General features: G+C 31.3%; 1 protein-coding gene across 1 annotated transcript in view; it reads right to left on the bottom strand.

Annotated features, from left to right (window-relative positions):
• Nucleotides 1-15,947, bottom strand: part of LOC134710109 (tetratricopeptide repeat protein 8-like) — a 40,297-nt gene that overhangs the window by 9,579 nt on the left and 14,771 nt on the right. Inside the window, exons 8-9 of the mRNA XM_063570308.1 lie at nucleotides 3,468-3,639; nucleotides 1,936-2,058 (exon numbers count right to left, since the gene is read on the bottom strand). Coding sequence (XP_063426378.1) covers nucleotides 1,936-2,058; nucleotides 3,468-3,639 — 295 coding nt within the window. The remainder of the gene's footprint in view (nucleotides 1-1,935; nucleotides 2,059-3,467; nucleotides 3,640-15,947) is intronic.

Here is a 15,947-nt window from a genome sequence, read left to right as displayed (position 1 = left end):
TGAAGAATGGACCCAAATGAAAGATTAATTATTGCAATTTCAGGAAAATCTGAATACAGATATATATATATATATATATATATCATAATGATTGCAATACTTACCTAAATAAAAATCTTGCAATAATTTCTGAATTTACAGTATTTATTACGGGCCTAATTGTATCACTAGCCTGTCAAAACTGAGATTGCGCGCCAAGAGAAAGCCAATAGAAGTAAAAGTTATACCATACCATTGATAAAGAATACAATTTAAAACAACAGGATAAAAAAATTATAATTTTAATCTGTTCCTTTTTCCTTTTTCAGGAATTAATCAAATTCAAATTCAAAATAATATAGGAAAAAGAACCCTTTAAAAAGAGATACCATTCTTTTGATTAAATACTGAATATTCAAAAATAAAGGTGGCCATAAGCTTGCAATTTTATGGGGACCCTTTGAAGAATGTACCAAAAAAAATCTGTTGTCCCTTGATAAAACACAAGTAAATAATACTCTTTAATCTAAAATTCAAAGAAAACAATACAGAAATCACAATCACAATCAACCTATCCTACTTGTGAAGGCTTTTATATCATGGTAAGCTGCACACTTGCGGATCTAGAAATTTCATAAGTGGGGGCCCACTGACTGCTTAAGAGGGGGCCCCACTCTAGTCACACTTCTGTGATTCCTAATATAAGCAACCAAATGTTTTCCCAAAAGGGGGGGGGGGGCAGGGCCCCTCCCCCTAAATCTGCCTCTGAAGCATAATATAACAAATAACTTATTTGAGTTACTGACATCATGTAATCCAAACTCAATCTATGCAACTTTAAAAATGACTTAGCCTAAAATAAAAATAGTGTTTACTCTTCAATATGTGCAAATGAAATACATAAATGCCTTGATATAGATTATCCTTATATTTACCTGAGTTGACTATTAAATGAATAAGCGCAAATATATTAAAAAAGTTTTGCTCACAATCGTAAAAAAATATCAATTTTTAAATGCTTCCCTAAAATGAAGAGTAAGGGTACCAGTGTTCTCCCTATAATTTTTGGATAGCGCTGTGGTAAGCACGTAATTTTTAACAATTCTCAGTAACTTTATCAAGCACGCGGTTGTTTGTAATTGATTTGTTATGTGTTTTTATTATAGTATGCTGTTGATGTTTCCTCTTGTTATGATGTCCTTGTCATGCTCATGGAAGTTACAGTGTACCCCTTAATGAGGCTTTGTTTGTTAATGTTATTGTCTGGATATAGTAGAAGAGTCTTTTTTTCTGCATTGTAAATTCATATATTAAATCATATATGTACTGTACAATTCCTGCAAGTTCAACCCCTGACAATTTTCTCAATCTTTCTCTGAAGTTCAAGGCAATAAATTACAATGTCTATTCAGAGCAATCACATTTGACTCTACACTAATCATACATTGACATTTATTGTAAAAACAATCACTTTGTACAAATTAGATAATTACTTTAGATGTATTTACTTGTTATTTGAGAATAATTTATTACGGCAGTTTTTATGTGATTTTGTACATGCAGTACTGAAGAAGGTTGTCACTTAAGTTTACATCAAGTGTCAATCATTTTAAAATATTTTAAGTGTTTATTCCTGTAAATCATGATTTGTGGTCAGTAGTTCAACATCAATAATATGCAGAGTGTTTCATCTCGTAAATCATGATTTCTGGTCAGTGGCCGGTACAACATCAATAAAATGCAAATTGTTTGATCCTGAATTCATGATTTTTTGTCACCAAAACAGTCAACAAAGTTGTGTCATCTGTCATGTGATAAAGTCATGAAACAACTTAACGGTATATGTTTTATATCACGTTAAGTATCAGTGGATACACTAGATACCAAATATACCCGATCGTACACTGACTAAACATCAAATAAGTAAAAATATCAAAAACTATGTAGTGATCTTACCAAATCTATGTGCCCTTTCCTCAGTTCTAAAACACCTAAATTGTTATAGGCTTCTGCATGATCATTATTATTGGCTAAAGTCAGACGAAAACATTGGTAGGCAAGATTCATATCTCCTATACCCTATAATAAAAATACAACTAGCGTCAGGCGAAAACATTGGTAGGCAAGATTTATATCTCCTATACCCTATAATAAAAATACAACTAAAGTCAGAGAAAAACATTGGTAGACAAGATTCATATCTCCTATACCCTATAAAAAAATACAACTAAAGTCAGAGAAAACATTGGTAGGCAAGATTCATATCTCCTATACCCTGTAATGGAAATAAAACTAAAGTCAGGCGAAAACATTGGTAGGCAAGATTTATATCTCCTATACCCTGTTATAAAAATACAACTAAAGTCAGGCGAAAACATTGGTAGGCAAGATTCATATCTCCTATACCCTATAATAAAAATACAACTAAAGTCAGAGAAAACATTGGTAGGCAAGATTTATATCTCCTATACCCTGTAATAAAAATACAACTAAAATCTGGGAAACATGGTAGGCAAGATTCATCTCTCCTATACACTTTTTTTTTAAAATACAACTAAAGTCTGGTGGAAACATTGGAAGGCAAGATTCATATCTCCTATACCCTGTAATGAAAATACAACTAAAGTCAGACAAAAACATTGGTAGGCAAGATTTATGTCTCTTATACCCTATAAGGTAATAACAAGAATGTGTCCATAGTACACGGATGCCCCACTCACACTATCATTTTACATGTTCACTGGACAGTGAAATTGGGGTCAATACTTTAATTTGACATTAAAATTAGAGATCATATCATAGGGAACATGTGTACTAAGTTTCAAATTGATTGGACTTCAACTTTATCAAAAACTACCTCGACCAACTTTAACCTGAAGCAGGACGAATGAAAGGACGAACGAACGGACGAACAGAGGCACAGACCAGAAAACATAATGCCCCTCTACTATTGTAGGTGGGGCATAAAAATACAACTAAAATCAGGCGAAAACATTGGTAGGCAAGATTCATCTCTCCTATACACTATTTTTAAAAATACAACTAAAGTCAGTCTAAAACATTGACAAGCAAGATTTGTTTCTCCTAAACTCTCTAACACAAAACAAGTATCTCTTGCAAGGCATTTTCATTAGTTGGGGAGGGTTGAGATCTCATACAATGTTTTTAACCCCACCACATTTTGCTCCTATTCCTGGCCTTTATAAGTCTTGTATGTTGTTTTTTTAATTTTTGGTTCATTTATCATGTTTTGGAGTTTGTTATGATGTCCATTTTCGCTGAACAAGTATATATTTTTTTTAAGTGGCCAGCCATAGCCGACATCATGGTGTGGGATTTTTTTACTGTGTTGAAGACTCATTGTTGGCCTTGGACTGTTGTCTGCTCTTTGGTTTGATTGTTGTCTTTTTCACACATTCTCCATTTCCATTCTCAATATTTTGTTTAATATTAACAACAATGATTTTATATTTCTCCCTATAGCTTACCAGTGCAATATGTCCAATATTAAACCAAACATCAGCCATCGTCTGTTCCTCTGCTAAAGACAAGGCCCTCTCAAAACATGTTAGTGTCATATCATATTGCTGAGCATAAAAACAACATAGTCCTAAATTACTGAACAATTCTGCATTATATACACCCATCTGTAGTAATCGTCTGAAAAATAAATAAAATAATAAAAATTATTTAATATATCTATATTTGTTGACTTTTTTTCAAGCAGACAAAATGTATTTGAAACATATTATTCATTAACCTAAACCTTCATTTACTTGAAACTATAGTTTTTTCACACAACCATCCAGTTTAAATCAGAACTTTCATTCAGACCCAATTTGTTTTGGAGAGAGTCATTCTTTAGGTACATAATAGATTGATAGATTTATTGATTGTTGTGTTAAGCACCACTTCAGGACTCTCTGCCAAATCATTGCAGCTTTCGGTGGTGAAGGACGCTGCAGTTCACAGAGAAAACCACCTACTTTTTGCCAGCAGACTAGTAATACTTTTCAATTAAGAAATCAAACACACCTTACCACAGAAGATGTTCCAAATCACAACCTCATTATGACAGGCTAGTCATCACTGAAGGTGAACTACCTTAACCAAATGGTCACCCAGACTCTGTTACATTTTGGAAGTATTATACTTTTTAGTGATATTTTTACATTTTATTGCAGCTTTTCAGAAGTGCAAAACATTCAGAAATTCTGGAGCACAATCAATAATTTAAAAACAAGTCAACATGTGCAAGTTTATTTGAAAATAAATAAATACAGATGTAACCTTACTTGTGATTGGACAGAAGAACATATCAGTTTGTTTTTTTTAATACAAAGAGTTCAACCAATGAGAAAAATAACCCAATTTGGTTTGTGCTTCATTTCACAGACAACAGCAAAACCAGACTGCTCCAGAAATTGTTGCTGAATAAAGTCAGACACATTACTGAGACTATACAATTCAATATAGACTGTGTTACAACATTCCCTACTTTTGTTATCACAGAGGAATACTAATATGTATCAATTTATTTCTCTCTTTCGAATAATCAATTTTTCAAACAATACACAATACATAATTCTCTTTCTGCTTTTAAAAATAATAGAAAAAAAATCATATCCAATTTCATTTCGCAGTTTGAAATGATTCATGATGGTGTTTTGAGTGACAACAATGACTACAAGAGTACAGTCTGATATAATTACATCAGTATGTGGGAATCAAAAGTACAATTTATACAGTCAGTATTATCAAACATAACAGCAAGCGATTTTGTTTTGTTATTAAACAAAACCTGCATCATTTAATTGCATATGTCATTTTTTTAATTGTGTCTGGTAAATATTAATACTGCTTCCTGGAAGAATAAATACAATTTCTGATGAGGTTTGAATTTGAATACAATGATAATTTCTAGTAATGTATTGGTGGTATGCATTTCAGTCATGCATTAACACCTGCAAAAGGTGGCAAAAACCTTAATTAAAGTTAAACATCATTTAAATTTTAAGCATTAATTTATTCATTAACAAATATAACAGCTTTGATTAATATTTAAATTTTTCAAACATCATCGAAACCTTAATTGATGTTTGTGCAATCCAGTCCTAATCATTGTATGGCCTACATTCGCCAGGAAACAACAATATGCAATAGAGTTTAAGATTTTTTCATAGCAATTAGAAATAAGCTTTTAGAATAGAAAATCATGATCTATTCTCCCTATTTTAAAATGGCAATGAATAATTTCCAGCCTAAATTTCCATTAGAACAAAAATGTTTGCTTTTATCTGTGAGTAGGTGAAAGCCTGATTAAGTACATTGTTATACAACAAGAGTGGTTTTGCTGCAACCCCACACTTCCAAGGTACCAGATTTCATAATCAAAAGGAACAAAGACATTTTAGAATTTGATTGGAATTTGGAGCAAATATTCTTGTTTCTGTATCAAGTGGTTTCTAACCATGTTTTTATAATATGGGCAATAAATGCTTTTCAAACTCCCTAATTTTCACAATGTTTCATTCAATTCCTATCGCATTCTAAGAGAATAGAAATATTTTAAAAGTTTTTTTCATAAATGAGATGGATAGACAAAATTACAAACAAAATCACCATTTAAAGTATTATGGTCCAAATCAGTTTAATTGGTTCCACCCTGATGACCTTTAATAACTTTATTGTTATAATATCACTGGTACTTAATATAATGTTAGAGATAAGGTCAGCAATCATTCCTCAATTTACATGTATAGTGACATTTAACGACCCGTTATCTATGTCAATATGGGGACAACCCTCCTATAGATTCACTTATCTATCCAACACTCTCACCTTAATACCCTTAAGATATAGTCCGATAGCATCAAATATTTCATTATTAAGCTATAAATTAAAGTTTGTAAACAGTTATGGTTTAGTTATAGAGTATAGAAATCTATAGATTTTTGGGGGGTATCAATTTGAGCTTAATAGTTTTATCCATATTATTGAGTAAATGTATTAATAATAGGAAATTTGTGTCTTTAATGTATCGCTTATAAAATTTTCAAAAGAGCAACATGGATGGAAAGACATTATTTACAAACAAAAAATTAGGAAAAATGAACGAGATGAAAAGACAGATCCACAAGTGTCCGTTTAAAGATCTTTAAAAAAAGAGAAGGAAGATACCAAAGGTCAAAGAGAGACAGACAAAATCATACCAAAAAAGAACAAACTTCAATTCTCCTCATAAAAAAGGTAAAGACAAAACAACATGAATGCCAACCTTGTAAATGTCTATCAATATAACAGTCTTTGCAACAATATGTGAGATATTAGACTGAAACCAAGACATCTAAAGGTCAATATACAGTCTCTAACAACAAAAAAAGGTGTCTAAATCAATAGGTCAAGCTCTAAATTGTCCAAAGTCTAATAAGTGTTTTTCAACAATGGAATAAAAAGATTTTTTTTTATGAAAGGTCTTTTCACTCCTGTTTTGATTACTTATGAAATGTTGGATTCCAAGTGATAGCTATTAAAAATTTGAGATTTAAAACAGGGATTTTGTCAAAGGGACAACTACCTGACCAAAAAGCATAAAACAAACCAAGGTCAAAAACACAGTGAGAAAGACCTTCACCAAGAGTTTACATTGGTCCAGGTGAGCTCAAATTGTATACCATAGTTTTAACTCAGACTTTAGCTTACTTGGTATGGCTTTTTCTAGTTCATGGTAAAATTACAATGAGAATCTTAAACACAGTCTTTACCATTTGACCCCTTGACATATCCATAAATTAAGACTTTTTCAAAAATCAGTTACAATAGCAATAAATCATTACTGTAGCTAAAAAAAATTAACTTCTAACATGTTTTTTTAATTTTCATTAGACAATAAAGCAAACCTCATTGGTTATTTAAATTGAGGAAGACTTTAAGAAACATTTTTGTACTAAAATGTAGTATGAACAACAAGTGTTACGTGTAAATACTTGGGTGTTTGTGCAATTGACAGGCTATCAACTTCCGCTCACTTGTAATTATAGGAAATGGGTTGTAAGTGCTTTACAAATTGATGCTTTGATAATAAATATTTCTCTTTTAAACTGAACTCTTAATTATTTAAAATATAAAAAGTAACTGGTAGTGCTGTACAAAACCACAATTTCCCCTTCCTTATTTGTCTAAACTTAAATCCTACAACTTTAGACCAAATGGTGCATAATTATATATAACTCATTTATCTCTATACTGGAAGCCTGTCTGAAATGAAACCTGCATGGACTAAAGAAAATACTGTCTAGATTAAACTCTGTTATCATAACCTAAAATAGATATTCCTTTATCAGTAATCTATTTACCTTTTTACACCTAGCTTACACCCTTCTTATCCAACCAAAACTTTAAGTACAGCAAAGGTTCAAATGTGCAATTTTAATCTATCAATTAAATCAGTTCTTTGGTGTTTGTTTCATAATCTTAAGACTTAAAAATTTGCTGATTTTCATTCTCAGTATGTATGGTGGGCTTATTGGCACTCACACCACATCTTCCTATATCTATTATGTTATAGTGTGTAAGAGAGAGAGTTGTTTCCCTTTTGCCTGTAATTTGTATTTTTGTTTGTGACTTCATCTATGTCATTCAGCCGTAACCTATATTTGACTCTTTTAAAAACATAATTATATTGACTGTTTTTGGAGATAACTGTATCGCCATGGTTTTGAAGAGTCCCAAGAAGACCTATTTTAAAGAAAAGCTGATGAATTTATTCTGTACGAGAACATTTTATTTTTAACTATGTTGATTTTAAGAATACAAATACTTTTCATGTTAATTTGATCTATGTTATTTGTTTACTTTTAAATTAAGCTAATGTGAATGTGTTTATCATTTAGCGGTGTGATATTTATCATAAATAAAACCTTATTAAATATCAGAGTTTAAGGTCTCTGATGATACTATCAAATTTGTATTCAGCTATTTATAATGATATTAGTTTGTCTAGTAGAAAATGCCATTTTAATGTGTATCACTGTAATTGTTTGTGCGAAAGTAATGCGTGCATAAGGTCATCCGAGGGAGGAGCCCAAGATGCCAGACTTTCGGTTTTGCAGAGTTGGTACGTTTGTTTTTAAATGGTTACTAGAGTGTGCAGAGATTAACTTTATTCATGTTAACTTTCAATTTTGGAATTTATTATATATTGGATTTTTTTTTATAACACATAAATATATTGACCATTGTAAATATTTAGTAAATTTTTGTTTTGTGGGCAGGATGTAATATATCAGTATGTATAGTTGGATTATGTTTCTGTGTGAAAGAGAGAGTTGTTCCCCTTTTGCCTGTAATTTGTAATTTTGTTTGCGACGTCATCTTTGTCTGATTAAAATGTAGAAATGGAAGCTGATGTGTTTTTATGTGTCCTTATGTAATCGCCTCCATCCATGCTACCAAAGCTATTCCCCTAGTCTGTAATACCAGAGTACGGTAAATGAATTCATCTTGATGTGTAAGAACATTTGTTACCAATATATACCAGACAAATTCTACTGTAAATAATTAAATTGAACATCATATGAAAAATTGTTGAAGCTACAAATTACTTAGAAATATAGCCTACTCTAACCATAGATAAAGTTCAAGGTTCTGTATTCAGAATAATTATAAGTACTGGTACTTAGTCAGACCATATGGTAAACCAACTAGACCATTATCCTGATAATTAACACTGAAGGCTACAGCATTAAGTGACTATTGAAGTCTTCATTTGAGTGAAGAGCAAACATAATTTATAGAATTTTCTAACACTGTTGAACAGCAAGTTACAGGTATAAAAAATAAATCAATATCATTGGAATCATTAACAAAGGAAGATAACTCAAACATATTTAGGTAGCTATTTTTGCAGTGAACAGTGGAGCAAAAACAATTTCTAACTGAGTTCCAATAAGTTATCAAAGGTACCCGGATTTTAATTAAGTATGCCAGACGTGTATTTCGTCTACATTAGACTAATCAGTGATCCAATAACACAGCCATTTCTGAACTCTTTTCTGAAGTTTGTACACCAAATGAACAAGAGTGCACATGCTGAAATATCTTTCCTTCTTTACTAACTGAAATATCATGTTGATAGTCCTAAATTTGAAGCTTTACTACAACTATCACATAAACTTAATTTTCAATAGAATGTACTATGGAGCCCACAACACCATCTATGCAAAATACATTGAATGGAGAGTGTAATGCACTGGTAACAAAATATAATTAAAAGTAAACATGGTATTTATTAAAAATTTCAAGCACAATAAATTATGCAAATTCCATAATTGATAATAATTCCAAGTTCAAATAATAGCCTGTTTTATGTAGAAAATGGTAGATTAAACTGTGTTTTACAGCTAGCTAAACCTATAACTTGTATGACAGTTGCATAAAAATTCCATTATATTGACAAAAAAGTAAAATCACAAAAATACTGAACTCAGAGGAAAATCAATTAGGAAAGTCCATAACCACATGGCAAAATCAAATAACAAAACGCATCAAAAACGAATGGACAAGAACTGTCATATTTCTGACTTGGTACAGGCATTTTCAAATGTAGAAAATGGTGGATTAAACCTGGTTCTTTAGCGCTAACCCTCTCACTTTAATAACAGTCTCATCAAATTCCGTTATATTTACATGATGCGTTAAATAAACAGTCACAATTAATAAAATAGTCAAAATATGGGTACATCAGTCATCATCGTATCACAATTTTAAAAGGGGACAATTTAACCGAACACAAAAACATCTTCTATCTACGAACACATTAATTGATTTGAGTGTCTGACGTCAGAAAATTTTATACGTCACATAAATTTGTCGTTCAATGTGCATACAAACAGTTTTAAAATTTACATAGGCAATGTAAGCATGCAGGGTTAAAAAATCAAAAGTATGTAAGAATAAATTACAGAAATAGACCGATATTCAAACTAGTCCAAAAGTTATAGGTAGAATTTATGAGAATCCAGAAATAGTTAATACCACTACGCGATTGAATGATTTTCGACGTTTATGGTTCAACGTATATAGTAATTCATAATAGAAATATATCATAATGACATATAATAGACCAATGTAATACTGACGGGATCTTTTGAATTACATAGTCACGTAATAAGAACAAAAGAAATACAAAAAGTCGCATATACAAAACAAACCACAAAAAAAATTGTAAGGGTTCCGCAGAACCCAGTGTCTCGCCTATTTTTGCTGTAAATCGCAGGCTCAACAACAATGAGGAAAAAAATCAATAAAAATATTCCTCTTGTTACTATTTTATGATTGTAAGAAAATCTAAGTCCATTTAAAAGTAAATTACAGAAAAAACGGAGTAATCTTTTTACAAACTTTACTTCTGGATATAATCTTATGATCATAAATAAGCTTCGGTCCAAGTTTGGTACAAACCCAGGATAGTTTAAGAAAGTTATTAAAATTTTAAAAACTTTAACCACAGAGTGAATGTAATGGTTCCCCGCAGAAAAAGTCCATTTAAAAGTAAAATATGGAAAAAATGGATTTATTTATTTACAAAATTTACTTCTGGATACTATCGTATGATCATAAACAAACTTCTGTCGAAGTTTGGTAGAAATCCAGTATAGTTTAAGAAAGTTATTAAAATTTCAAAAACTTTAACCACAGAGTGAATATTTGTTGACGCCGCCGCCGCCGCCGACGGAATGTAGGATCGCTTAGTCTCGCTTTTTCGACTTAAGTCGAAGGCTCGACAAAAATGAAAGCCAATACAAACACATTGATGAGATGTATAAGTACCGAGCCATGTCAAACTGATATCACATATGCAACAAAGTGTGAATAAAACAGACAGACACAATTGTTAAGAAAGAAGATTTAATTTTAATATATTGTTAGTATGGACAGTATATAACTTTGAAATATTTTTCATAACCCTTCCCCCATTTATTTCTTCATGTTTTAAGCCTCAAATAGCAAGCGAAAAGTACTCTGTGAAGCAATATTATCTGAGTCATGAATTTAAAGTTACCTAGTGATTTGTCAAAGTTGATAAAGTTTACAAATTAGTAAGTCTGAAGCTATCTAACAGTATTCAAAATCCCTTTGACATAACTTGTACATACTTTGAATGAGAACAGATGAAATTTTCTATATTTCTTTCAAAATTTTCTACGACAATCCCTTATTTTTATGTCTACTGTAAAATCAGAAATTATTGTAAATTCTAAACAGGAAGGTGTCCATAGTACGGTACACGGATGCTGCACTTTCACTATCATTTTCAATGTGCAATGGACTGTGAAATTAGGGTCAAAACTCTAATTTGGCATTAAATTTATAAAGATCATATCATAGAGAACATGAGTACTAAGTTTCAAGTTGATTGACCTTGACCAAAAACTTTAACCTAAAGTGGGACGAACGTACAAACAGACAAACAAACAGACACACAGACCAGAAAACATAACACATATGGTCTAATCTGTATAAAAACCTTGCAATAATTTCAGAATTTACAATAAAATTATATAGATTAAAAGTAGCCATCTGATTAAGTCCACAAAAATATTTGAAAGCAATTTGACGGTCAGTTACCTTTCTTATCAGTGGGTGGCTGGATGATTGATTCTTTTTTTTATAAATAGAAGAACTAATGCATTTGAATATCAAGCAGACAGCAATCAAAAAATACAACAGGTTTCATAAATTTACATTAGCTTTGATTCTTGTTTTATTTCATTTTTATTTATAATTACATAGATATAAGAAGTTGTAGTATGAGTGCCAATGAGACAACTCTCCATCCAAGTCACAATTTGTAAAAGTAAACCATAATAGGTCAAAGTACGGTCTTCAACACAGAGCCTTGGCTCAAATGGAACAGCAAGCTATAAAAGGCCCCAAAATGAATAGTGCAAATCCATTCAAATGGAAAAACCAACAGTCTTATTTGTGTAACACAAGTTTCAAAGATTATCAAGACAGAAGTAATCATGATGAAAAAATATTGTCATTGCCAAAATAAATTTCTTCATATCCACACCTGTCATTTGCCCTGTATTCAGACAAACAACCAATGTCAATGTCTGTAAAATCTACTTTCTCTCCAAATAATCTTGAAATAAATTTAACAAAAACTTTCATATAGGAGCACCTAACATGACTTTTTTCTACTGTTATGTTATTCACACCTCTGAAAGTGAAAATGTTCTGCCATGGAAATATGAAAGATGGCAAGTTTTCCTCATTTAGAAATTCAAGCAAAGTATGAAATATCTGTCCCACAAACTTATACAGTTCTATGTCTTTGTATGGCTTTGTGCTAATATCATGAAAATCAGCTCTATGATATTTTTCTAATACATGAAACATGCAATTTTTCAGCATGTAACTTGATAATATGTCTTTGACATCGACAGTGTGGTTAACAACTAAACCAGGACAGATCCCGCTATCACAGCATATTTTACAAATTCTATATGCATCCTTAGCAATGTCTGGAATGGAAACCATGTGTTTTATTTCAGCATTAAGTGATGAGACACTGACATTTTGTGGAAAATTTAACCGATTCTCTAATTCTGTTTGTATCAATAGTAATGCTCCTTCTTCTCTTAATTGCTGGACGTCACATGCAAGTTTGTCAATATTTGCATTTTTTGGCCAATATCCTTTGATACAACATGCAAGTGCTAGGTCAATTGTTATACTGAAATCTTTGTAAAAACATCCATTCCAAAATAACACACACACACATGTTGGACTGGTAACATAGTTAAGGGTTGCACAATCCTCAACATATCTTATGTTTGTATGACAATAAAATTTTGGACTTTTGAAAACATCTTTCATTAAAGAATTAAATCTTTCCCAAACATGGCTAATGACAAGATGTCCACTCTCAGCAAACAGAGACTGGTTTTCTTGACGACTAAATTCTGTCTTTAATTTTAGAACTGCAAATCCACTTTCATCAGTAGTATTTAAATAATCTATTTCACATTTCTCACTTAGTTTTTCAAGACTACATACAAAATCATATTCATTCGGAAGACCAACTTTTGTATTTTCACGAATGCTACCAGAATGAACAAGTGATACAGTAAACAATTCATCTCTGATTGATATTTCATGGCATAAATTCATAACAAGATCATTAACTGCTAATCTAATCATTTCAGCTTCGTGTTCAAATACAACAGATCCAATTCTAGGTAACTCCAGCAATTTTGAGATGCCACTTCCTAGATAACATTGAAAATCATTAACAAATTGGTTAATATCTTCCAAGTCTGCCAGTTTCACTCTTTTCTTTCGAAACTTGAAATTGTCACTGCTTCCATGGACAACCTTGTCACATTTACAGAGTAGTTCAAACATTTCTTTATTTCTACTTTCATATGCTTTGTGACATGGGAGATGTCCCAATGCATCATGGGAAATTGCACAATCATTAAGTAGAAAATACGGAACAATATGTCTTAGTATTCTAAAGTCAACCCAGGCAGCGTAATGTAAGACTGTACTGCCATGGTGATCTTTAATATTAACATCAGCACCTGCTGCAATAAGTTTACTAAAGACTTTGACGTGTTTATATGGGTACAAAGCATGCTTAGTTAGAGGTGTTTGTCCAAATTTGTTTTGAATATTGACATTAGCTCCTAACTTTATCAACATACCAATACTTTTAACATCATAGGCTAAAAACAGAGGGGTATCTCCATAGCAATCTTGTGCATCAATATCTGCCCCACATTTAACAAGGTATTCGGTATTTTTGTCTTCTTCATCCTTAGTTTGAGTTCTAGGATCTGTCGTGGACATGTACCTAAAAATACCATGTAGGACTGATCTTCCAAAAGTGTTACAACTATTAACGTCTGCTCCTGCATCTATAAACAGCTGAAGCAAATAAACTTTTAAAGGGATTGTATTTCTTAAAAATCTATGGAATGGTGCGTCTTTTTCATAGTTTTTGTGAATTTAAAAGCTTTTTGACGACCAGTTTTGGACAATACTTTGTTTTTCCTTGAAGAAGAGTGGTAAAAAAATCTATATCCAAACCAACAGTCAAATGCATGTATACATGAAGAAATGTGTCACCATTAGAATCCATCACAAAAAGATCAAGATTATCCACATTGTCTAGAACATATTTTAAGTTTTTTTCTTCAAAGTCTTGACCAGCTACCATCAATGGTGTAGTCCCAGATTTATTTTGAGAATTGAAGTCTATATTCAGATGTTCATATTCAGTAACAATCATCTTCCAAAAATCTTCTTTATCAAACTTAATATCCCTTCCCATGAATACATGCATCAAAGCATTGTTGTTACTATCCCTAAAATCAAAACACTTTTCTAACTTTAACAAATTAGATACTGTTTGTAAACTTGTTGGTTTCAGACATTGTACTGGTGTTTTGTTGTCATTGTTTTCTACCGCTACCGTTGCACCATTTTCCATTAACGTTCTCAATATGTCTATACCAGCATCTTCAGAGACAGCTATGTGTAGAGCAGTATTGCCATCACAGTTTTGCCAGTTTACATTAGCCCCTTTTAGAAGAACTTCTTGTAACAATATCAAATTGTTTGACCTTATTGCAAGTTGAAAGTCCATTTCACTTTTGTCTATAGAACTACTATCATTAGTTAATTCCATGTCTATGAGATATACAGCACATACACTCCATGTAACAATAAGATCAAATCAAAATGAAGATATTATATTTAAATTGTTTATACCTTAAAAGTGATTTATCATTAACCTATTATAAGACAAATATTTGGTCTACCAGGAAGAAGATGCATCCAAAAAATAAACCCTATGTAAAAAGGAAGTAAGTAATTGTCTTAAAATAGACATATCATAGGAAACTTTAGTATTGCATAAATGAACACAAAGATAACAGTTCATTGTAAATAACCAGAATGTGAATAGAGTATATATTATTTATTACATTTGCATTATCAATGTAAACAATAAAATTGAGCATTTAAAATCAGTAAATCCAATACCCACTATATGATCAAGGTCTACTGTCTATTTTAGACAGTTTATTTAAGCTTTATTGCAGATTCCTGAACTAATTTTGGAGATAATAAAACGATTTTATATTTTCCATTTTTAAAGGGACATAAGTCAAAGACAAACCAGATGCTCTGCAGGGCGTAGCTTTATACGACCGCAGAGGTTGAACCCTGAACGGTTGGGGCAAGTATGGACACAACATTCAAGCTGGATTCAGCTCTAAATTTGGATTGTGATTAAATAGTTGACACAGCATAGATTTCTGACACAGAATGAATGTGTTCTAATGAACTTAAAATTTTTGTTTTCTCTTACAGCAATTCACTATGCTGTTGAATATTAATCCTCTCAAAAAAATGTTTGAAGAAATTTTCTTTTTATTTATGAAATTTCAAATGAGAAAATTGAACCCAATTTTTTTAATCACATCCCCCTTTCCCTTATTCCAAAACTAATCTCAATTAAAATTTCTAATGTAGTTTGCAACAATAACTACTCATTTAAATACATCATAAAATAATAAGATGTAAAAAAACTGCTTGTTATCACTGAATGGTAAAGATTATTTTAATTTATCAGTTGGTAGTAAAAAGTGAATATACATTGTATATTGTATATAACAAAGATTTAAGTTGATTCTGGACAAAGAAAGATAACTCCAATTAAAAAAAATTCTTGCAATTGCACAATATTGTGCAATTAGATATTTCTTGCTTTCTATTCTGGACAAAGAAAGATAACTCTAATTAAAAAAAAAATGCTATTTCACAATATTGTGTAATTAGATATTTCTTGCCATTGCGCAATACTGTGCAATTAAAAGACTTGCTATTGCACAATACTTAATATAATAATTTATTAGATCCTGATTTGGACCAACTTGAAAACTTGGCCCATA

The sequence above is a fragment of the Mytilus trossulus genome, chromosome 3 (genome assembly GCF_036588685.1).
Source record: "Mytilus trossulus isolate FHL-02 chromosome 3, PNRI_Mtr1.1.1.hap1, whole genome shotgun sequence".
NCBI classification, from domain to species: Eukaryota; Metazoa; Mollusca; class Bivalvia; order Mytilida; family Mytilidae; genus Mytilus; species Mytilus trossulus.
Note: the sequence above shows the minus strand (reverse complement) of the source record. Positions and strands in the feature narration are given on the sequence as shown.